Source organism: Oxyura jamaicensis, chromosome 4 (genome assembly GCF_011077185.1).
Source record: "Oxyura jamaicensis isolate SHBP4307 breed ruddy duck chromosome 4, BPBGC_Ojam_1.0, whole genome shotgun sequence".
NCBI classification, from domain to species: Eukaryota; Metazoa; Chordata; class Aves; order Anseriformes; family Anatidae; genus Oxyura; species Oxyura jamaicensis.
In genome coordinates, this window is record NC_048896.1 from 24,812,421 (window position 1) to 24,838,131 (window position 25,711).

Below are 25,711 nucleotides of genomic sequence, written 5' to 3' on the forward strand. Positions count from 1 at the left end.
GTATGTATTAATTTGTTGTGGCTGAAGTTATGTCATACTTAAATCTTTCAGAAGTAATCAAGTTTAAAAAAAAAGAAAATGTCGCTTTCTACATTTTAAAGAATACAGAAGTTCCCTTTAGTCTCTACAGCGTTTTAATTGTGACATCTTCCAGCTAATATTCTTAAGTGAATTGGTAATTTAGTATATGTTAAACTGATGTTTGGCTGTTTCACGTTCAGTTTCTTACAGTGAAGAATCATTTGTAGAACTGTTGTCAGTTTGGACAACAGAACTTATATGGAATGTTCTAAAAAAGATGTAAAATGTCTTTACTTTTTTAAAATTGGTACAGTGATATGATTATAAAGACAGTGATGGTCCCTGATATAATTGAGTAAGCGTTTTCTTCACAACAAAAAGAGAGTTTCAGAAATGCTGTTTATCCCTTTAAAGCGAGCAGACCAAGCTATTTCTGAGCCTTTAAAACTTTATTGGTAAAGGAAGAGCCATGGTCCAGGTCTCCTTTTATTTTTTTCCCTCTAATATTCTGTATCACTTAAAAAAATAAATAAATAGATAAATAAATAAACTGTTAGCTTGTGTACCAAAATGCAAAAGCTACTTATGGTAAATAACCCCCATATTCTTTTGCTTGTTTTCAGAATAATAAAGGACTGATGGAACTTTAAAAATATTTCTAAAAGCAGCCACAAGTAATTGCTGTAAAATAAAGACACTTTTTGGATCATTAAAAAATCATGCTAACAACAAAACTCAAAACAAATCTGTTCTCTTATATGATGAGTCTAATTCAACTACAGCTTAAATTTATTAAACGAGTAAGTAATCCACTATTTTTAGAGGAGGGTCCCAAGTTCAAATCTCTAGCGTGTTCTAGAGACTTGAATCTCTTGAATCTTGAATTGTAAACTGCCCTTAGATTTTTTTTGCCCCAAGTTTGCAGTCAGTACTTCAGGGAGAAGCAGAAACTGGCACGTTTTTCCATTCTATTTCCTTGCTCTTGGCTGACAGTTGTATAGTCAGAACACCTGACTATTCACCTTCAGAATCTGTTAAATCAGTACATTATCAGTTTATAAAAATGTATTTAGATATTGCTTACTAAGTCTGTAATAAGATGGCTCCAAAACAGACGGTCTTGATTCAACAATATTGTACTCCAGTCTTTTGTTAGTGGAATTCTACAGAATCTCATATAAGAGGACTCAAAACTAGTGTAATAAACTGGTAACATTGGTAATAAACTTTAGCACTTACATAGCTTTTCGGTACACTTTACAAAACAAGTGAGTTCTGCTCTCCAATTTTATAGATAATATAAGAACAGATGATGGGAAAGGGAATAGAAATGGATGGGAATAGAATTCAAGTCTCCTTCATTCTCATTTAGTATATGACATGAACACTTCAGGATTATTTTACTCATATTCTTTAAAACATGCACATTTTAGTATGAAGCAGGTACCAAAGTCAATATATTTTGCGATAGATAAACTACACAGGTTTATTGCAGCCATCCTTAGGTCTTAGTTTTTTGTGTTTTACCCTCAAGTGACCTCCACCTCTTCTTTCTGATCTTGGTATAAGCTTTTCTTTCAATTCAATTGAAATTACAGAGCCTCTCTCCCTTAACACTCAGAGCAATCAACCAGAACTATCTGTCTACAGCTAGGACAAACAAAAGGAGGGAATGCTTTCAAGGCCTTTTATATTGCTGTCTTCATACCTGTGGTGGACTGTTTGACAATTGCACTTCCTTCCTCCGTTCTACAACAAAGAAGGTGTCATCAAACAAACAAAAATTCATTTTTTACATTTATTGACGGGCTATTAAGGAATGTTTTACATCACTGAATGAGAACCTTTGAGGTATCTGATTTCTTGATAGCTGCTTGTCCAAACAGACTCAAGTAGGCATTTGTCAAAGAATTTCTGCAAGGTGCTGTATAAATTCAAGCCACACGTTTATTCACATCTTTGTGTTACTGGAGAATGCAGCTGAAGAAGTATCTAAGTTGATTTTTATAACTGTTTTTAAAAGCAGGGAATCTTCACTGCAAATCTGGAAAAATGACAAAGTCTTCATTAATGTTATTTCAGGACAGTACTAATATGGAACTTTTTGTGCTATAAGTATTAATAAAAAATACTGGTTTCTTAGTTTGGCAGCACTGGAAGTACTGATGTTAAATCTGTTCAATAATTGTGAAATCTAAACACTGGATAATACAGTGTTTAAGTTTGAATTATACAGGTGTTTCAATGAAAAAAAAAATCAGAGGACAATTTACATAGTTCATTATATCTTCTAAGGTCTAACTCAACTGAATATATTTAAGCATCCGAAGGTGTGACTGGGTTTTTTAAAAGTGCTTACAAACTTCACTTGGACTGAAATAAAGGAGACAGACAATAACTTTTGAAAATCGCAGCAGTTAGACATCTCTGCTATCAGGCATCTAATACTTTTTTGTTCTTCTTTGTTAGGCTTTTGAAATAGTCTAATATTGTGGACTGACTTAAGATTTTGGGTTTTATAAAGCAGACAGAATCAATTGGTTAGAAATCAGGAACCAGTTTTGGTAGCTCAGCATTGAAGATGGTTAGAGCTAAAGGCTGTTGGTAGAGTTGCAGGTTACTGTTGCCAGTTCTTAGTGCACTGCAGGATGCTCTTCTTCACTTGCGCTATATGCATTCTGCAAGGTTATCTTTTTACGCAAGAGATGAAGAAGTGGAGGTACAGCTTATGGTACTGGACATACCATTTGGATACTGACTTCAGCACTAACTTTAATTTTGCCTTTTTTATTTCTGAAGAGGAAAGGAAATGCCATTTCATACTGTGATTGCCTTTTGACATCTAACAAAAGATGAAAAGCTTGGATGTATTCCTCACAGGTCTTTTGCATGTGGAAGATGACAGTACAGGTTCCATTAATAGGCTTTGAAAATATTTAACAAAATCTACACAATCATTTAATAAGAGTTTTAATATAAAATTCAGGTTATTATTTTGAAAGTGTGCATATAAAGTCAACTCAAAAGCCCAAACTATGCTTTCATAAGTAATACGAGGTCAAGTTTTCAATTAATACAGGACATGCACTTAGAAAGCACATACTAAAGTCAAGAACTGTTTTCAAACTATGCATCAGGAGGAAGTACTAATAAAGTTCTCAGAGTAAATGTTCTCCTTGTTAAAGGGTGTTTTCATATATTATTGGTGAGATTTTCAGAGACCTAAATAGCTTCTAAAAATCTAACCAGCTTCTGTTTAATGAGCTATGCTACACTGTCTAGTTTATTTGCCTTATTTAATGTATCTATCTCCCAAAATACTCTACAGCAAAAACAAAACAAACAAAAAAACCCACCATAGATCCATATTTTAGTCAAACGAATCAATGACTAGCTTGAATATGGTCACATGCAAACAAATATGAATACACATATGCATATGTATGAAAATGTTCTGTCTTGTACGTAGATTTAATGTCTTCAAGTTTAAGATTTGAATCCAAAGTAAAACTAATATTGCATATTTTTTTCTGTTTTTGTTATCAGGTGTGATATCTTACACAGAATATTTATTTCTCTTATGTATTTTAACAAGTAAGTATTTGGGGGAAAGAAAAAAAATGCTTCCTTAGAAATTCTTAAGTTTTGAATGTATTGCTCTACGTTGGGATGTTTTTTGTTCTCTCCTGCATATCCCAATATTGAAAAAAAAAATGTTTCAAGCATCTTTATATTCATTTGAACCTCTCTTGTCCTACAGAATCCTGTGTTATGCTTTAAGTGATGTATTCTCTAGAAACATCTTTTACTGGATGTTACGAAAGCTGAGGCACTTCAGCCAAAATCCAGTAAAGATCTCAAACTTACTTTGTTCTTTGAAATTCCTGTACAATTTCTAGTTGAATTTACTAAATGTACCGAATTCACTAGTCCTAAAGGACATTGAATATAGGGAGAAGAATATATGTTATATACATTATTATTGTTTTGTTTTACCTCCCAGTGCATAAAAGATAGCATCAGTGGGATAGTGATATCAGTAACGTTTCATTTTAGAAAATCTGTCAAACTGAAGTAAATGTTTATTTATGTAAGAAAACACTAACAAAATTGAATACTTATTGTTCTACCACCTGTGAAAACAAAGTAGAACTTATAGCTAGAGTAAACTAAGCCTGATGCCAACTGATATTTTAAGAGCTGCTTTTTGGGAAGGATCAAAGTGTTTTGTCTTTCCTTTGTATACAGTTTTCTTGTTTCTATTGGATTCATCAGATTTTTATTCAGATATGATTTGGATACTTTCTGTGAAACAGACAGAGTGGGAACTTTACCCCAAACCTGTACAATCCTTAAGTGCTGCATCAGTGGATATCCTTCCATCATCTCTTTATCTGGACTAACCTCTAGCCATAATTCATCCATATTGCAAGGCAGTGAATTATCACCATAGTGTTGCCCAAAGACTTCACTTACAGTTGCCTTCAAAGTCAACGTGTTTCTGAACTGTTGTAAAATTCTAACCTGATCTCAAATTTCAAGGACTGTAAGCATGTAAGCAAGAAAGTTCTGCCTCTTTCAACACGTCATTCATTTTGACCAGGAGTTGCATCCTGTACTTTTTTTTTTTTTTTTTTTGGAAAGCTTTTTAAAGTGTCTTGAGAACACTGTTTTCATAAACTTATTTTTTACAATTTTATTAAGTAAAATGGACTCTAATTATGAACTAACACTCTTTTAACTGCTGAACCAACCTCTAGTGAAATGTTTTTCTTGAATATTTCATGTTCTGTTTCTATTGTATATTTCCCTAATCGATGCATTTGTGAGCATGCCTTATGTTTTCATAATATTGACAATACTGTTATATTGATGTTATGATTTGCATTTACTATGTTCACAAATATACTAATCTAAGTTAGCTAAGGATATGGCTATTATAAAAGACACCAAATAATTTCTTAGAATTTTATATGTTTTTTTTCTGAGCATATGAAGAAATGATTGTTGTTTTTTTGGCAGAGCCGCATGCAGGTTTTAGAATTGCTTTCAACATGTTTGATACTGATGGCAATGAGATGGTGGACAAAAAGGAATTCTTAGTGGTACGTATATTTTCAGTCTCTCAATGTTTTATGTAAACTTGAAATTCACTTTTTATCCAGACTGAGACTTAAGATGATGTCAGCAATCATGAGAACGTGAGGCATTCTCCGCTGACTAGAGTGGTTCCTTTGCCTTATTTAATGTAAACAGTAAATGTAATGTAAATAGTAGCTTCTTATTACAGTGCATGTGTATATTGTATATAATGGTTTTTGAAGCTTAATTCCAGTTTTTATTCTGGATCTTTATAATTGCTACTACATTCACAGATAATTAGACCGTTGTCTAATATAAAGTAATATTGCTATGTCAGTGATCAGTAGAATTATTTAATTAGAAACACAATTAAAAACAAAGGCACCCTAACTTCCCATGTTCTGTTTCTGAATTATTTCCAACTCAAGCTATAAGGCTCAATTCAAATAACCTTTGCTAACCTAAAGAAAATGGAAACTTGAAAGAAACTGTCCTCAACCTACTGCACTTCCTTCAATTCTCTTTTTCAAGGAGATGATGCACAGCCAGTAAGTGAGATCTGAAGAGGACTTGTTTTCTGTTGGCCTAGCTCCATCAGAACAGGTCTCTTTTGTTTTGGAAGCTGCTGCCACATGCATATTTTGGCATGCTAAACATTTTTTCTATTATAATATTAAATGCACATTTCCTTCTATTTGCTGATTCCAGTAACGATCTCCTCCAGAAAAAAAGCTCCAAACATTGAAGTAATTTGCTGGGAGATGGGAAGGTTGTCTTTCATGACTCCCCAGACCAGCTAGTGGAATAGACTGTTAACTTAAAATAATAAAAGAAGGGCATGCATTACAAGAGCTAGAAAATTGTAGCAGGAAGCATTGCCTTTCAGAAACTTACAGGAAAAATAGGATCAAATACATACATAAAGGAGGTAAACAAGTGCAACATTTAGGGATGGATATTACATCTTTCTAAATGTGCTTTTATAGTCCTCTTCACATCCTGCTTTCTATTTCTTCTATGTCACGGTCACCGATAGCCATTAAAAATTCCTCTTTACTCTTTTCTTGTTACCAGACTTAGTGGATAGAAGAAATGAGACTTTTCAAACATTAGATACACTGTTCTCCACCTATCATATTTAACAAAATTGTATAAATGACCCTAACTCTGCTGGATTAGTGCCAGTGACCCTTCAAAAAAATTAGATCAAAACCCATACATCAGAATGTTAGACCTAAAGTAAGAAAAACTAAAATACGTAGGAAGGTAGATAAATAGTGTCTGTGTAAATAAAAGTAAATATGAGAATAAAAGTTTATTCAGTGATACCAGAGTTATTCTCTGATAGACACAGCTGCAGACTATGTATCTGACATCCGTACTCACTTTGCATGGGTGTGGATCTTCTCCTCTGTGCTTGGAAGCAGGAAACCGTAAGCACAGACATTTGAACTACGTCCAACATTTGGAAAATACTTCATTGATTATGGAGAGCTAATTGGAAGTAAAGTTAATACTTTTCAGATTTACAAAAAACCCTCTTTCTAGAGAATGGTGTAGGGATTGCGTGTTACGATTCCCAAAGAAAAAGAGTACATGTAGTGAAGAGTTGCAAAATACTTAGCTTTTCTGATAACAGCTTTGGTGGTTTTGTAAACTAATTCATCAGGTGTTTGTGCTTTTCCCTCTGGTTATATCATAAGGGTGAGGTCAGAGAACAGAAGGATTGTGTTCCCTTGTTACAGGAGATCTTGGTTTTGCTCCTTTCAACAATCTCATTATCCTGTTCCGAACAATGTTCCTATGAAAGTACTCCCAGATCCTTTCACATTCACTTTTCTACTCACTGGTATCCTATAGCACTCTTTCTGAAGAAAAGATCCATTTCCAGAAGTTTAGCAAGCGCTTTAATGATGAATGCAACAGAATCCTACCCTCTTTGCTTCAGTGCAAGGGGAAATATATCCAAAGATGCACTGCTTTTTTTTTCCCCTTGATTTTTTTTATTTTTTAATATTTTTTTTTTAGGGGGAGGTGTGTGTGTGTTCAATTACTGCCACTCTTCTCTCTTACTTGATGGCTTGTCACTTCAGTTTTCACAACGTATTTTCTTTCTACGTCTATCTCTTCATTTACCTTTCTCCTTTCCACAGTTGTGGGTTGCAAGCTGTTTAATACTCTAGTCCATCAAACTAAATGTCCTCTCATCACTCTTTCCTTGTCAGCATAGGTTACAGTAGTTTGTGCCTGTAAATTTACAAAAATATTTGAAAAGATATAACTAGATCTGTAAATTAATCCTGTACTTAAAAGTAGGTACAGTGACACACAATATTCTGATCTGTATTTGCACTATAGTCAGTTCCAGAAGACAGCAGTTAATTTTGGAAATTCATAAAATGTTATTTACAAAGGCATTTGCTGTTTGATCTCTAACACAGCATTCATTTATTTTATTGCTATTATACCACAGCAGCAGCGTTTGCTGATCCCATTGTCTTTCATTCTCTGAAATACGTTATTCTGATTAAATTTGGAAAAATTTCTTGCAAAGTATATCACAAACACTTTATCAGTACTGTGTTTTTACCAGACTTCTGGTAGGTAAAATCCAGTCTTTGCAACCACTGTTTGTATACCATGATGTTTGGTTCTAAAAATACCATATTCTGGATAGGACAAAATTGTCAGCTACAGTGTTTTTTTTTTTTTTGTTTTGTTTTGTCTAGTTTTGAATTAACACATGCTACAAGGGGCAGTATAATATTTTCAGTTGTGATTTTTGAAAAGCTGAAGTTCACTGGTAGATGGCATCACAGTAATAGCATCGTAATACTGCTCTGGCAGCTGTGAAGAATAATGGCACTTTTCTTTTTCTAATGGTTTGGTAATATTGTAAGTATTGCAATAATAAAATTATTTAAAGTATATTGATACTTACAAAGAAAGAGAATTGCAGACCATTTCATAAAATGAAGACATTGCGATTTCTAAAAATAAATGTGTAACAATCTCTGTATGTTTTAAATGTTGTGTTTGAAGTTGTCTCAGAAGTCATGTCTAAAGCTCTTAACATAAAGAAATTTGGGAAGGAGGTGTTTTACAAGACTCAAAAGTATTCTTTGAACATACTTGAAAAAACAAAGGTACTTCATAAATTACTCTTGAGTAGTAGTTTGTTGCTGCTTAAAGGGAATGTTTCGCCCCCACCAGGTGTTTCCACCCCATGCTTGTGCCAGCGGGAATAAGAACTGATCTAGCTAACTAACATGAAAAAAAGATTGATCCAGCTGACTGCATAGCTATACAACTATACTAAATAGTACCTGACAACAAAGGATGTACTTTGAGGAGTTGGAAAAGACTGGAAACTCCCATTTGTTGGAAGCCAGTACAGACCTAGGCTGGCTAAAACATAAAGCTAAATAGGATGTTCTGAGTATTGTGCTCCCAATCAGAGTTATTAGCTTTAGTTTGTGGGAAAACAAATAAACAACTTTATCCTTTCTGTGTTATGCTTAAGGTGACAGAAGGTTCACAAAGGTATGAATATAAACAAAAAAAACCATCATCGGAACATTTATATTTTACTGAAGAACTAATATAAACAAAAAACATAATTGGAACTGAAGAACTGTGTTTTAATAGTGCATGCAGTGTTACTCACAGTGAATGATTGTTATGCATATGAAATGGCCCAAAAGCACAATAAGAACAAAATGATTTGTTTTGTAGCTACAGGAGATTTTCAGGAAAAAAAATGAGAAGAGAGAAAGAAAGGGAGATGAAGAAAAACGTGCAATGCTGGTAAGTAAAATCAGAATGGTTGCAGCTGGTAGTCCGTTTATTTTCTTTAATGCCGGTCAAAATCGTACAAGATTGTGTGTGTCTGTGTATTGCGTTCACTAATGACTTTCAATTTGTTTTGAAACAATTTTTTATCATTAACAGAATATTTATAATTTTAAGTATATACAAAGAAAAACAGTTTCTGCAGTTATTGGAAAAAATACTTAAGTGGTTTATAGAAAAAGAAAAAAATAGTATTTAAATATTGTATTGTAAGTATTTAAATATTGCCATGACGGTAGCATTGATTCCACTTGGAATCTTTAAGAAAACCGAATAGTAATGAGGCAGTGCCATTCACTCACTTAAAAGTGAGGCGTCTCGGTAGCAAAACCAAACTATACTCCTGCTCTTACATCTTACAAAAAATGTTAAATGTAGACATAGTAATGCTGATACTTGCTGTTAATGTAGCAGTTTTACTATAGCTGATAAAATTTGATAAGCAAACAGATTTTATATATTTTTTTTTATTAAATACCGCTTATGACCAGCGCAAAACATCTTTAGTTGTTTATATTATATGAATAGATTTTTGTGGAACATTAAACACTTAATGTAATGTCAAATTTGTGTTTATTACATGCATGAGAAAAGTAAGTCAGAAGCAGACTAGTGTCATTTGTCTGGAGGATGGCAGCAGTACCAGGAACTATTTTACTGGTGGACAAGTAAAAATCAGGTGCAAGTGTCTGTCAAGCCCATGGCAGAATAAACGTGTTCTTTTGTGATTTGCACATATTTATGGAAAGAATTCTTCATTATAAGAAACATCTTGACATATCTATGAAGCTTGTCATGGTGCCCGGTATCCTTTTCGGACCATTGATTCACAGTCTCAGGTTTTTGTCCTTGAAACTGTATAAAGTTTGAATTCCAAGAATTAATACTTTTTAAACATTACTTGAGCATGAAAAGGGGTCTGTTCTTCCCACCCAGAGAAGACCTATCCTTCGTAGTTTTTCAAAACTGTAGGTCGATTGTTGAATCTCTCACATACTGTTTATTCTGAACAAGGGAACATGCACCCAAAAGAAGAGCTTTTCAATAAAGATTACAAAATGGAACTTTCCTCCTGGCATTAATCTCTTTAACTTTGTGCTTCTCTTAAGAAAATTTAATGAATGAAAATAAAGCAAACCAGTTTCTATTCACTGTCACCTTAAAGTAAAGCTAAATCTAATATTATATAAAATAAATCTTAACCTATTCTGTTATTTTTTTCCTTCTTTTGTCTTCATTCTGACGTGATACTTGGTTTGGCCCGTTTTTGCTGTATGTCAGCGTCTTCAACTTTATGGATATCATACCTCTACTAACAGTGTATGTACTCTAAATATTTTTAATTTATGCAGTCTTCACCAGCAAGGTGAAATAATATGCTATAAGAATATTTACTATATTTATATTTTTCATCAAAGTTACCTCTGCTAATCAGTAAAAATGTGATGGTTGCTTACTTTTCCATGAAAAGTTGCATGTGCTCATTGCAAGCATTCAGAAGCAGACTGGACTACCAGAATGAAAGGTTGTTCTCACTGTTTATATAAAATGAAGGAATTAGTATTTTTTTAGGAGAAGGACAAAATAGTTCTTAAGAAATTGTAGAGCCGTCTTGTTAATTAAGCTAGGTACATCAAGCCCGAGTCTGTCTTGCCTACTTGTATATAATGTGAAGTAATTGCAAAAGTCATATGAAACCTTCACCTTTGTCATCTGCCCCCACCCTGCTGGCAAAACACAAAAAAAAAAACACGACCCACACACAACCGGACAAAAAAGGGGGGGGGGGAGGGGGGGAAAGAAATAGAAGAATAGAAGGGAGCCTTTGTGCTTCATTTACAGAACAAATAAGAACTTTTAGTGATGAACTAGAATAGGATCTTACAGAAAAAAGCCCCTGCATTCCTTCATTATGTAGGTGACAGTAAACTTATTTTTGATCATTTTTGAAGAGTAGGAGATGAAACTGTCAAGAAAGAAAAAGAATGTTCAGGTTTTTTGAATATATTCACAAGGATTGTAGTGGCCTTTTCAGTTTTTCCCTTAATGTCCTGGGGAGTAGAAGATACTTAAGACCAAGGAAGTACAACCCTAAAATGTCTGAGATAGTGCAAAAGTACTATGTTGGGCCCTTTTCTTCACCTCATCCTTAAAAACAGTTGTAATTTTTTGAGAAGTGTCAAGGTCTGTAAGCCATAAGGTGCATGCCATGCAGCTTTAAGTGGTTTAAATATGTTTGCATTTTCATTTCCGTAGGTTAATTTTTTTAAGTCATGATCTGGTGCATACTGCAGTTGTGTGCTAAGACTAGCTCAGCATGTATTGCATGAGTGCTTTTACTAGCCAAATGCCAACTGAAATGTAATAATTGTCATGAGATGCATGTAAGGAAGATGAAATCTGCATGCCCTAAAGTACTAATTCCATTAGCTAAAGTAAGACAATAAATTCAGTGAGTACTTAAGATAGATATATTACAGAATTGTATGCATAAAAGAATGAGGTGTTCTAACACACAGCCTAGTGAATACCAAAGGGATATAAATAAGTGTTAGAGAAAAACTGATGCCATAAGGACCTATTCCTGTACACGCTGAAGTAAATCAATGTCTTCAAATTTAGCAGTTTAGAACTAAACGGAGTTTTGAGAATGTATGAGAGTAATGCGAATATGAAAAGCATATGGACTGTTACTCTACCATAAGAGAAAGATAAAACCAGATTTTTTCAAAAAGGAAATAAAAGTGTAGTATATATTAAATAAGGCTATAATTCCTAGTAACTTGTCACATTTCTTTGATGACAATTCACAGAAGGAGCTGAATTGAATTGGATAGAGGAGAAAGTACATAATAGAAGTTCGAGAAGCAGTAGACAAGTTAAAATATTTCTATTATTTAGTACCTTCCAGCAAGTATTTTGAAATGTTCTGCAGTTAACACCGTATATTAAATATCTTAATGTATTTTTATTGGTTCTATTTTATAAAATTACATATTGACTTAGTGCTGCAATATTGCTTTGGTAGTATTAAGAGCATTATTCATAAAAAATGCAAATTACAGAAATCGTAGACAGATTCGTTAATTTATACATGTGAAATACAGCTGAGACAAATTAATACATGACAGTCCCATTTGCACTGAGCCCCACTGCATTGATAAGAGCTCTTAGATAATACCTTCACTCGTGTAGTGGTATCACTGGTGGAAATATTACAAGTGTATTGAAGACCTGTTACCTGAGGAGCTATTGTACTGACGAACGTTAAGGGAAAAGAGAAGGTTGGAAATCGTACTATATTTCTGCTATCTAAAGAGTTTTGTATATTAGTACTTCTATTTTTGGCATAATGTGAAATACACAGACACAGTAACCCTTCAACTTGTTGAAGGTCAACTATTAATACAAACAGTATTCTTTGTGATAATGGTGTGTATTACACATTGCACAACATTCTGATCAGTGTAAATTGTCTAATAGAACTATTTGCTGATACAAAGAAAAAAAATCATATTTGGAAGATTAAACTCATTCGGTGTTTTTGACTTGAATGCCCATATGGACATGAGTAGGGAGTCCTAAAAATGGAAGACCTACTTACGGTTAATTGGAGGAAAGAGGAATATTCATGTAGTTACAATAACCCTAACCAAATTCAGATTAGCCTTCTGCTGTCTCCAGGATCATGTCCCCTTTGGGGGAGGGAAAAAAAAAAAAAAAAAAAAAGCAGTATTACATAAATCTTTCAAGACTAATTGCAAGATAAAGGAATGCTTATAAAAAGGGAGGATTTTTCAGGTGACCAAAAATAATGCAGATCATTTCAGAGCAAAAAGGTAAGCATATTTTCCTTGGAGAAATTAAACACCCTATTTTTCATTTAAGTAAGGTAAGTTTGTTCATCATATTTGCCTAGTGTTTTCTTGATACGTATGTCAGTAAAAGGTTTGTTAGGCTTGATAGTTAGGTTTTGTTAGGCTTTTCCTTATTACTACAAGAATGTCATCCTGGTGATTGGATTAAATTAATATAACAATTTGAATGGTGACTTTTATATTCGGATCAATAAGGAAATAAATTTTGTATTGTAAGATGGAAAATAAATATATTTGGCAAAACAACATTGTGAGGAAAAATCTACAGCAAAATACGAAGTTTAGATGGCCATTTTCACACGTACTTATAGAAAAAAAAAATTTGGAAATATAGAAAAAAAATCATTCTGCTTTCCCTAGCTTGCTTACTTTGGGTAGGTGGAGTCTGGTGATACTTTCAGCACAGCCACATCTTAAGTAAAAATCAAATAGCCATAATGGACCGGTATTGCTTTGATTTACAGTGTCATATAACTGGGTAGAGATTTCTCTGTGTAGAAGCAAAAGAATCAAGCCTTGTTTCTGAGGATCAATTAGGAAAGATTTTAAAGTCTGTAACCTGTTGTTTTATTGTGCTTCTTGAAACTTCTGCAGGTTCTTAAAACAGAAGGAGAGGACCTTGTCCCCAGGAGCTACTGGGATACTTTGAGACGTAGCACAAGTCAAGCACTCTTTTCAGACCTTGCGGAGGTATAAGACAACCTCTGTCTCTGGTCCATAAACACATCGCTATTTTATCTATTTCTGTTCTGATTGTTCTCTTATTTCATGCATTTTGTTCCTTTTCCTCCTTTTACTTTCTTTAGATCTGAAAGTTCTCAAATCTCGTGGATTTGATTCCATGCAGTGCAACAACTCAAAAGTTTTCATTTCCAAGTAAAAGCAAAGTTACTTTTTGAAAGAGTTGGAAAATCAAGTCCTCTTCAGTCCATATTGTAGGAAGCATTTTCTAACATTAACAGTGACGCTATTTCACAGTTAGAGAAGGTTCAGGAAACCTTTGTCATTTAGATTTGGTCCAGTGATGTGACAATTTAAATGAGGTAAGCCCCTTAGGGATTTAAACCCTAGGTCCTTAATGTGCTTTTTATGCATGCTATTAAAGCTTATCTTCACAAAAAGTATTGCACAGTTGTTGGATCGAAACAGGAATATTTTAAGGTAACACTTGTCAATCTTATTGAATATTACAAAATCATTATGGAGGACTAGCAATATCCCTGAGCTGTCAAATTTCCATAGTTCTTTAAATTCTAGTAAGATTCTTCCTTCATGATCTACTTTCAAATACTTGAATAAGACATTTGTACTGATCACTTAAGAGGGTCAGAAAACTAGATTATTTAGGCTTTTCTGTGCCCCATACAGTGAAGTTGATTGCTTTTCTAGTTGTGGCGTTAAAGGATGTACAGCAGCTCCTCGCTGATTCTCTCGTGATATGCTTCATAAGCAGGATCATAATGAGAAAGAACATAGAACTAAAACAAACCTACAGAGCAAAATAGACTTTCTCTTTGCTTCATAAACAATGTATGCTCCATATTAAAAGTAATTTGTATTTTGTCCATGCTGTTCCTCTTCAGAAGCTATTCTATAACCTGAGGAGTTGGATGGACTTCTTCCAATTTCCAAGCTAAATTTACTTACAGTCCCTTTAGTCTGTTGCCCTTTCATTTTAGGAGGGCCTTTTAACCTTTTGTTATTCTTTTACTCATGATTTTGTCTATAAAAACAGTCATAGCCCTCAGTTTTCATTATTGTAGGCTAAACAAAACATGGTCATTGATTATTCTCTTAAGGTAGAATCCGCATTTCCCAGATATCAATTACAAATTGATAGATATCAATTATGAATTGATTTGCTTTTGCAAAAATCTCAATGTAGTGGTACAGAATTGAGTTTTAGGCCAATATTTATAGTAATAATTCACAGTAATAATACAGTAATAGTAATCTTCCAATGTAGTACAGCTGGATCAAAATAGTTTCATATTTTTATATATGGAAATAGGTTTGGTCATTTAATTTTCTCTGATGTAAAATAGAACATTAACTTTATAACAAATAATAAAATATTTTTAAGTGACTAAAGCTTATGTTTTTACCCTAAAGAGAGAGAATTTATATCGTCCTATCAATGTAGAAGGAGTTTTTCATTGCCTGTAATTCTGGGGAGAAACATACAGGGTTGAGTTTCTGGGGCGAGGTTTTTAGGGATTGCTTTTTTTTTATTTGTTCATTTGGTGAGGCCAGCCAAATGGGAATTGTGAAAAGACTTACAGATTGTATTTTTTAAATGGTTCTTTAGGTATGGGTGAGTGCAACCTAAGTCTGAGGTTTTGAAATTTTTTGCAAGATGAAAGGCTGTAATTTAACATTTGATATCTTTTCAGTGTACTTGAGGGTAATTGTTTGAATATACTTGGGGATTTAATTGCTTACAAGACATAAGAAATCAGGGTATCTGTGTTTCAGTATATTGTGTCCTGTAGTGGAGGATAACAATATTAAAAGACAAATAGTGATTACTTTTCTGAATTAATTTGCTCACTGACTTAACTGAAGGGCATGAAATACCTCTCTCTATATATACACTACATCATCTTATTTCTCCCTGGAGAAGAAGATGAGAATAAAGAGGAAGCTAAAGCACATTAAATATAATCTTGAGAATCCTACGCTGATTATACTGAAGTATAGAAATGTTTCCCTCTTACTTCTTTAGCTCTTGGATGTTAAAAGGAAAGATTTTGTGTTTTTACTGCCTCATGTTTTTTCCTAGTTGTTGATCCATAAATACTATTAATCAATATTGCATTTTACCTTTCTTACAAATTAGTATATAAATGTGAAATTAATTAACTATATTTCAGAGAATGTAGATCAGAAATGTTTTTTTTCACAACCACTTGAGATTTTTTCCTAGTTTCCTCATTTAGAGTTTCTCCATAATTATCAATACATGATCTCTTCAGTTAGGAAATAAAGTCAGACTTAAAGGATTCTGAGTGCTGCTTCCAGATTTGTATAAGCTGATCTTTACAGATTTCTGTACTTAAAATAAATCCAGTATGTTTATAATCTGTCATGGTGATAAATAACTAATATTATAAGTCATCTTCTAAATACTTGCTAGGTTTCTGTACCGTATATTCTATTTTGTACTCTAAGAGTGGAGTCGGTAGGCATACTTTCATGAAAATATGGTGTTGCTGATTGTTCGTCCAAGGCAAGCTATTAGCAGAGACTACTGCCTCCCACCCTTTGCTTTTAAATAAGATCTTGTCTTTGTAAGAAAATGGGAGCTTGGACAGAAGTTTCTCCCTAGGCAGGTGCACAAGAAAGCTACATATATTTTTGAATTTCAAATGTTAGCAGATGTACGTAAGAACAGAAGGACATTTCCATGGTGGAATACTATGGCTTATTTAAGACCCTTATTTTACAGAATCATTTTTCTAGCTCTTCAGTATATGAAGAGTCTCCTTGTAAAAGAGGTAAAATCAATGCACATACAGTGACAGTTATGGGTAATGAATATTTATATAGTTTAAAAAAATGTTGCACATATTTAAAAGTCTTCCTGTAACAAATGGTCAAAATTAGTTTCTATTTGTCTCATTCTATGCCTTAGAAGTTGATAGTTATTTATTAAGGAAAAAGTCTCTGCAGGGACCACATACTCTGGAGATGATGAATATTCTTAAGAGAATAAATGAAAATAATATCCCTCCATGGAATTTTGTTTTGTTTGTTTGTTTGTTTTGTAATTCTGTTGTTTTCAATCTCTTTTGACAAGCAAATTTGATCTGTAGTCATCTGCTACTTGTAATACAGAATCAAATAACGTACACCTTCTTGATTGTTTCTGGAATACAGTTCCATACTTAATAATTTTGAAATATAAAATAAGATTATATGAAGTAACTGCTTTTAATATCTTTGTAGTTGCTTGGGAGAGGAGTTTGTATGCAGAGGGTGTTATTCTTATGATTTACCTCAACTGACTAGATCATTCTTATCTCAAAAGCTTCTGTTTTTTTATTCTTTTTTTCCACCTTCATCATATTACATTAGATTGTTCATTATATTCAACCATTATATTAGATTGTTGTTCAAAGTGTTTTCTACTAAATGCAATTAACAGCTTAAAGTTGTTCTGTGTGAAAATTGTGTGACTAAATTAACTTCAACTTTAATACTAAAATCTTTTTTAAAGCTGTGAATGTAAAACATACAAACTCTTTTGATAGAAAGGCCTATTGTGTTGATAGGCATTCCCAGATTATACTTCTGTAACTGATCCAATAATGGCCTTTAATTTTTTTATTCTAATATTTAAGCGTGCTGATGATACTACAAGTTCACTGTCAGATACAACACTGCTTGTACACTTTTTTGGCAAGAAAGGAAAAGCTGAACTGAACTTTGAAGATTTTTATAGGTGAGTCTCAATTTTATGAATTGTTTGTAAAGAAATACTTCTTCAATTGTGTATATAATGTATATAGGATATAAATGTTATTTTTCCTCTGTACTACACATACGAAGAGCAAAATAAAGCAATTAACAAAATAAAACAGATATATGGTTTGATTTAGGGTCTGATCCTATGTGGAGACAGAAGTTGGACTCAGTGCAGGTCCCTTCCAATTCAGGATATGCTATGATTCTATAATAAAAAGCCATGTACTGTTTATATATTGCTTCCTATTTGTGCTTCAGATTTATGGACAACCTACAAACTGAAGTTCTAGAGATAGAATTCCTTTCCTATTCTAATGGGATGAACACCATCAGTGAAGAAGACTTTGCCCATATTCTTTTGAGATACACAAATGTGGAAAATACATCAAGTTACCTGGAAAACATGCGCTGCAGGATCCCTGAAGAAAAGGTAATCGTTTAGCTGGGACAGCAGTGGGCCACGGCACCAAGTCCCAGTGTCATCAAGGTGAAAATACAGCCTTGCTTGACTGAAATTCTGAGATTGTGTCACAGATTTCATTTGCACCGGAAATTTATACTGATAATAATCTGTGCATCATGCATTTTTCAGATTTCTTCCTGAATACAAAGTAGAAGAGTAAACAACATCAAATTATTTGTGTTCATTATGTGATTTAGTTAATAATATTTTTGAAGGTTTGCATTACATTCAAGTTCACCTTAAACAACAAAGAACATAAGACTTGAAAAAACAAATTTTTAGCAATGAGATTAAAAAAACCTTTTTTATCTGGCTTCTCTTTTTCATTGTATTCATATCTACCTGCATTATAGTTTTAATAATGGGTCACATATATAATTATCAATGAGTGTGTGGTTCTCTTTAATGGCTGGGGAATGGAAAGGGCAGGCAGGGCTGTCTCTGTTGTACCAGATTAGCTGTAAGAGGAAGCAGTACGGGTGGGATCAGAGTTTCTATTCACTGACCCTTCCTGAGTTGCCAGTCTAGCTGTTGAGGAGTTCAGTTCTAAGTACTCTGTGAAAGGTCTGCATAGCTTTTAATATATAAAGCCAAGACAGTGCAACAGAAATTGTATGAAACTTTTTTTCATGGTTCCTAGATGGTTTTTGTTTAACTGAAATTACTACAAATATCAGCTTCCAATGAAAGTCTATGAATTTTAACAGAATTTGTGCACTAATACAACAGTTTTATTTGCTGTATTAAAATATTATCTGTCCAAAGGAAAGAGAACTTTTTTATTTATTTTACATCGAAAGGTATTCCCATTCTAGCAAATGAGAGGCAGGCATTAATTCAGTCCTGGCTCAATTCAAAGTGTCTGTTTAAGATTTCTTTCAGAAATGATACAGAGGTAAATTATCAGCACTTTGAATGTGTAGGGGGAAGTAGAATACCACAAGAAAAGAAAAAAAAAAGTTCTTTTAACAACTTAGCGCCTTCACAGAAGAAATTTGAATTCTGATCAAAATTAAAAAGGTTGTTTGTGGGTTTTTTTGTTTGTTTGTTTTTATTAAAGTTGAACAAGCCCTGTAATGTAAAACGTAGAGTATCAACTGAAGAGATTTACGTTGTTAAATCTGGATATGTAAAACCCTCAAAGTATAGAGCTTACATTCGATCATAACGCATCTATGAATTCAGTGTATTTTTGCACACACACATAGAATTAATAGTAGTTTGCAAGTTTTGAGTAGTAGACATATTCTAATATTTATACAAACCCGAACTCTTATTCTCAGTATCTATTGCCATATCATAAAAATCCTCCTGGAATTTTTAAGATTGCCTTAAGTAGTGAAAAAGCATTTTTGACTGTATTTTGAGTGTGAATTATTGTCCATTGCAGTGGCAAATACGAAAAACATCTTACATTCTTCAGGTGGCTACAATTCTTTACTTCACTCACTTCAGTGGAAACTTTTGTTTATTTCAATGAATGTAGTACCTATTATTAAATGGAGTAGACATATGTAATGGCAAGGTTTGTTTATTCACTTGTCACCACTACTGATAATTCTAATGGTACTAATACACATATTCTTTTATTCATTAGGGTATCACATTTGATGAGTTTAGATCATTTTTCCAGTTCTTGAACAATCTAGAGGACTTTACAATTGCAATGCAAATGTATAATTTTGCAAGTCGTTCCATAGGTCAGGGTAAGTATTATTAAAAAGTCAGATAATTATTGCATTTGTTGATGAAGATACTGCACTGTTAACAAAAACAGGGAGGAAATTGTTCTATGAGTCCTAGTTTTTAGTTTTAGCATCTAAGGTAAAATGCTGAAAAGGCTAGAAATCCAGCTTTGAAAGGGGAAGTCTCAATTATATGATAAAGCTTTACAAAATCAAGTAAGTGGTGGATAAGCAGAATGCAGAAGAGTTTATCACCAAATCCTTCAATACAAGAGTTAAGAGGCACTTGATGACACTAGTAAGAGATCAGCTTAAAGCAAACAAAAGCATTTATTTACACAGTGGGTCTGTGGAACTCACTGCTGTGAAGTTCACAGAAGGAAACAGTATCAGGAGGTTCAAAGAGGGATTAGACATATTTTTGAACAAATCACTAAGTGGGCACTGAAAGGCATGTACCAGCTGAAATGCGTAACACAACAGTAGAGATGCTTGGGGAGTGCAAGATGAACAACCATGTAAAGGTGTCAAACATGTATGCTCGCTCCAAGTAGCATCTCAGTGTGTCTAACACGTTCGCACCCGTGTAGTCCTACCTTATGTGGCCTTACTAAAGAAGTATATAGTTTTCTCTGTGCTCTATTTCCCAAGTTCTGTTTCTTGTTAATTAAGTAGATATCATCAGTATAAATGTAATGTAAGGTGAATTACAATAAAATTTTCTGATTTTGCTACATATAGTATACAACGTGTGCTGTTGTATTTCATGCAAAATAAAGGATATTGTATGTATTATTTTATACCATTTGAGAGCTACTTATTTTAGACCTGTGAAATTCAATTCTACCTTTCATGTTTTATTATTCTTGAGTGCTTGAGTGTGAAAGCTTAGTTTAAAAGTGTACTTGATTTTCCTAATCCCAAGTTTCTCAAGTTTAAATTTCTGTGTTTATTTTTTCTTCTTCCATTTTCTTTATGTAGATGAATTCAAGCGTGCTGTGTATGTAGCCACAGGTGTGAAGCTTTCACCACATTTGGTGAATACAGTGTTCAAGATTTTTGATGTCGACAGAGATGACCAACTGAGTTACAAAGAATTTATCGGCATTATGAAAGATAGACTTAATCGAGGGTTTAGGGTAAGGATTTTAATTTTTGTAATTACCTTAATTGACTTCACTACTTACTGTTACTTTGTGATCTGAAGCATCAGTATGTTGCAAACCAAATGTTTATATGTTTAAGCATATGTTAGAGAAATCCTGAAGCAGTCAAACAAATCAGATGGGAGATGAGCAATCCACTGCATACTGTATTTTTTTTTCTATTTGATTCAACTGATTGATTAGCATTAGGAGTTTTGACAAGGATATTAATTACACCTGGGTTGTTTTCAGGAAAGAGAGTTTGTCTCTCTAACTTGGGCAGTTTAGTTAAAGGTCCATCAGCTGTTTTAAAACATTTAAAATACCAAGTGTTGACAATGAGTGTTGGAAAGACTTGAAGCATATGATAGTTTAAATTTTCAAAGAATTAGTGAAGTTACACTGAACAACACTATATTCTGCTTCAAAGTTGCTTTTGATATTTTGAATCTGTATCTAACATATTAAATTACAAGAAGCTAGAGGGCAGGAAATTACTTGCAGAAAATTTTCCTAGGGAACAAGCTTGTAAATCACACATAGAACTTTGTCCTTTAGGTGAATATATAGGCCTTACTGCCCTCTTCAGGTTCACTGTAGTATAGTACACTGTAGCAATTGTAAAGTAGCAGAAAAAAAATAGAGTATGATCAATAACAGTTGCATTTTTTCTTCATATAACAGGTGTTAACATTTTTAACCAAATGCAAAAATCTGTTTTTACCTACAATCTAATCCCTTAGGCATAAATTTTGAATTTTAACCTCTCTGTAAGGAGTGTATAATGGTTTCTAAATTCATGTTTCAGTATATTCTTTCTGTAATGTAATTTTAGTCATTTTTAATTAGGTTCCTAAATGCAATTTCAGAACTTTCTGTGAAGTGATGTTGGGTTTAATAGGTTACTTGTTATTTTTGTAATATGACCTAATGTAAAAGTGTGGGTAACAACCACTACATTTGTGATGAGCTTATTTTCTTGTTGGTCCTCAGATCCTTTATGGTGTGGGAATGATGATTGTTTCATGACCGTTTCAAGATGTTCAGCTATATGTTTTAATTGTTTACTAAATGTAAATGTGCAGTGTATGTTAATTTAACCAGAGCACAGTCTGCTTACTAAGCAATTCTTGTGTTTTACATGTTTCTATTTCACAAAATGCATGACAGAAATCACATATAATTCTTGAGTGTCACCCAGCACTATTTAAACTTATGCATGTGCCTTTCTTTTGCCAAGGCCACTTGAAAATATTGTAGTGGACAGTGTAAAAACTATGAAGGCAATGATAAAAACTATGATAGGCAATGATGTTTAGACAAGTAGAACCTTCCTTCATAAATGTTAAGTCTAGCTTTAATTAGATACTGGATATCTCCTGGATTGTGTAGAAAGAGATCATTATTTGGTCCTATAGCTCAGTGACCAAAAATACTATATATATATATATTATTTTTTTTTTAACATACCTACATGCAGATTTGAAGATTATTCAGGAAAAAAAAATAGCTTTCTTTTCACTGATCGGCTTTTCACTGATCGGTAGTACTCCGAGACAGCTACAGTACCAAACTTGTCAGTTAACCACTTCAAGAAAGGTTTTGTAAGCATCACACAAACCTGATTTTTCTGGGTGTGTGGGTAGTGGCCTATGATGTGAAAACTCTGCACAAATCCTCCTTCTAAGTTTAATTCCTCCTTCCCCCATATTGTTTTAGAAGGGGAACAAGAAGAAACATAGGAACTTCTAGTCCAGAACCAATTGGTTGAAAGTGTTATTAAATGCTTCCTATTGTTTGTACATTTAAAGTTGTACAGTATTTAGTGTGATCAGACCAAGTAAAAATTTACTCTTTAGCACCTACATTGTGGTAGGCTAAAACATTGTCTTGTGCTAAATCAAAACTAACAAATCACTAATCTTTTCTTTGTTAATAACTATGTTTTGAAACTATATGAAGATTTGGTTAGTTCATTGTACACATCAGAGAACATTATAGCTTCCGCTTATGCAGTAGTTTGTAGCTCCGTGGAAATCCTTGCCTTGTCATTTAACCTGTGTTATCAAGTGTAAATGCCTGATTTTAATATTAAGTATCTTACAATTAATGCCTGCCCAAGTCAGTGTAGTTCCTGATTATCATTCTGAAAACATCTCAAAATAGCAGATTAAAACAGACCTATGATGTGAAGTGTGATTTCACAGTTAACATTTTCTACTTAGTAATTCAAATTTTCTTAAAGTAGCTTTATGAAAATGTTTGCCCAGAAGAATCTTGAGCTTATTACAAATTGTGTTACTAAACCATGTATTATAAAAAAAAGGGCATTTGTAATTATATAATCCAACTAAAGCAAAGGCACTTAAAGCAAGAGCAAAGAGTTAATCAAGTGTGATGAAACTGGAATTCTGAAAGATCTGTGTCCTATTTGTCCTATTTAAAAAGTGAGCCATAAATTTATGAACTTTAAGTCAGGTGCTACCCCTTATAGAAACGTTATAAATGTTCATTTTAACATGTATTTCAGAAATGGTTTTGAGAAAACAAAAGTCTTGAAGAGTTTATCAAATGAAATTTCTCTCTTTTTGGAACACAATATCATAATCAGAAACTTTTTATTGTTTTACTATTTTGAAGCACACTAGTATATAATCTGCCATCAAGTGGTCAGTTAGAGTATTACCATAAATTTAAAATGAAAAGCTTTTTTTTCCTGCTTGCTGTTTGGTTTAAAAGTTATTTCCTTTTTTTTTTCAGTTTAAAAATATCCAAGTAGATTCCCCTTCCTTTATAAATTAAATTTTTAAACTGAAAGATTCAGTCCTTGATGACTAAATGATAAAGGTTTTACCTAGCAAATACTATACTGTATCTTCTAGTTATTCGTCACTTAAAGCCATTTTTTTGTATTTTCATGATACTGTTGTCTTATGCTTAACTGGCTGCCTTCACATGTTGTCTGCATCTGCGCACTTCTCCATCTTCTGCTCCACAGGGCTACAAACCTATACAGAGGTATACTACTTTCAAATCCTGCGTGAGGAAGGAACTCTATAGCAGATAAATTACGGTATGTGTTAGCTGCCCAGTCTGAGTGCGCTGGCATGCTTGCAGGAATGGCTGAATGTTAAACTGTCACTGCTTCGTTTCCCATTTCAGAAATCAGGAGTTAAGTTACCTGATTGTAAGCAACGTAGTAGCTCAAAATGTCATGTTGTGTTTTTGACTGAAGTGGTAGGATTTTATTCTGGAGTTGGCAATAATTAACTCATGTTGTCAGTGTTTTGTAAGCCAATTGCAACTTTGTGCTATGTTTGGAATAGGGAAAACTATTCTTTCCTAGTTTCTGTTATTGTTTTCTGTCTGTCCTGTGATCATCTTTTCAATAATTTCTCAGGTACCTAGAGCTAATAAATATTTACCAATGAAGATTATAGAAGCAATTTTTTCTCTCTGAGGGCCAATAGGTAACTTGATCGTTCTTTGATTTATACAGTTGCTTTTGAAAACAAAAATGTCGTTTGGACACAATTTATTCTACATCAGCAGTGTTCAAAAATAGGCACTGTGCCTGTACATGACCACCATGGCTGTTTCTGTGTATCCACCACATGAATATTAATTCTTACAGTTAAATTGTATTGTGAAGTATTAAAAATGCAGTGTAGATATTCTGGAGACATATTTCAAAACCACTGGTCACCCTCTGGGCGCAGTAGAAATGTCTGTCTGAATCTTAAACTCCCTTGCACAAGGCAAGTTTGCTCCTTTGCAATTGACTGTTTTGGTGCCAGCACCTTTTTCCTGTTTATGTTGACCAATGAAGACCATTAGCAGCAGCTGACGTAGGTCCCAGATTTATTTTTTTGCAATGGGGAGTAACAAAGAGATGTACCAAACAAAACCCCGTAGCCACTGGTGTGTGAGTGGACCAGTGGAGCAACCAGTGCATCTCATGTGCTCTTGACTCAAATGTTTTGACTATGGCTCCCCCAATGTTTTAAATTCTGAGGAACAATATTAAGCTGAGATTTCTCATCTTTGGATGCCTCTGGTTTAAATATTTCTTCCCTGACTTTTAAACAGGCAGGAAAGCAAACAATATAGGTTAATTCAGCAGGATTTCCTTGGATCCTGTTTATCAGAGGTGGTGGCTGGCTTCCAGCACAGTGGAAAATCAAGTCTTTAAGGATGAGAGGTGTGGTCCATTTACTTGTACTGGTAGCCCACCAGCTCACCATTCCTTCTGATGTTTTTCTTTTGTAGATGCCTGTGCAAGATAGGTAAGGGAGAGAGAATAATATTTAAACTACTGACACACCCCCATGGCATGTGTCCCAAGCTGTCGTCTTTGGTACTTTTTGTACCTTTCTTCTTTTTCCAAAGAGGTGTCACATCTTTTGAGCAGGGTGCTTTTTTGAAATGCAGTATTACTATTACCTGATAGCTTGGAGCATATCCGGGTTTACGCAGCTGATTTGTCTTCACAGAGAACATGAGTTCCATTTCATCTGCATACACTATACTGTTACATTAGAATAATAATAACCATAGGATTCTTTCTTTATTATTTTGATTAACTGTTAACCTATAGTTAGTATAACCTAAATGTTGAAACATTTTACGAGTACATAAGGAACAAAAAAGGAGAATTGATCTTACCAAAGTGTCTAGTTTCTCCACCCAATTAATGGAAATATAAATAGCTAATGAAATCCTTGGATTACTAACATGTTGGTTTAGCTTAACAATCACGTAAGAGGAAATCTGTGGCTTCAGGTAAAATGTGTGTAACTTTATCTCTTTAAAACTTTGACTCTTTCAGAATTTCCTTTCTTATTTTCCCATATCTTTAAATATCATGCTGTGTCTTTTTGTCCCCACTAATTCTGCCATTGATTAGGTTGTGGTTTTTTTTTTTTTTACATTTCACATTTCCAGGTACAATCTGCACTGTAATTGCACAAGTGTTGTTTATACTCTGCACTTTTCAAGATAGCGAACAGCTCTTACAGGACATAGGCAAAACATTACATAGTCATGATGCTTTCCTGATACCTTCAGTGAAGGTTATGTGACTGACTGGAGCAAGATGAAGTGACACAAAAGAATCCA

At 33.6% G+C, this 25,711-nt stretch overlaps 1 protein-coding gene across 5 annotated transcripts in view; it reads left to right on the plus strand.

The window, feature by feature from the left end:
- MICU3 (mitochondrial calcium uptake family member 3) overlaps positions 1-25,711 on the plus strand; it is a 47,386-nt gene that overhangs the window by 15,675 nt on the left and 6,000 nt on the right. The window contains exons 5-14 of one of the 5 annotated variants that reach the window (XM_035324346.1): positions 3,568-3,615; positions 5,044-5,126; positions 8,839-8,910; positions 10,237-10,275; positions 13,428-13,523; positions 17,177-17,277; positions 17,559-17,730; positions 19,361-19,469; positions 20,430-20,587; positions 23,592-23,666. In XM_035324346.1, coding sequence (XP_035180237.1) covers positions 3,568-3,615; positions 5,044-5,126; positions 8,839-8,910; positions 10,237-10,275; positions 13,428-13,523; positions 17,177-17,277; positions 17,559-17,730; positions 19,361-19,469; positions 20,430-20,587; positions 23,592-23,660 — 947 coding nt within the window. In that variant the 3' untranslated portion in view covers positions 23,661-23,666. The remainder of the gene's footprint in view (positions 1-3,567; positions 3,616-5,043; positions 5,127-8,838; positions 8,911-10,236; positions 10,276-13,427; positions 13,524-17,176; positions 17,278-17,558; positions 17,731-19,360; positions 19,470-20,429; positions 20,588-23,591; positions 23,667-25,711) is intronic. The other 4 variants (XM_035324344.1, XM_035324347.1, XM_035324345.1 and 1 more) reach the window with 4 other exon arrangements.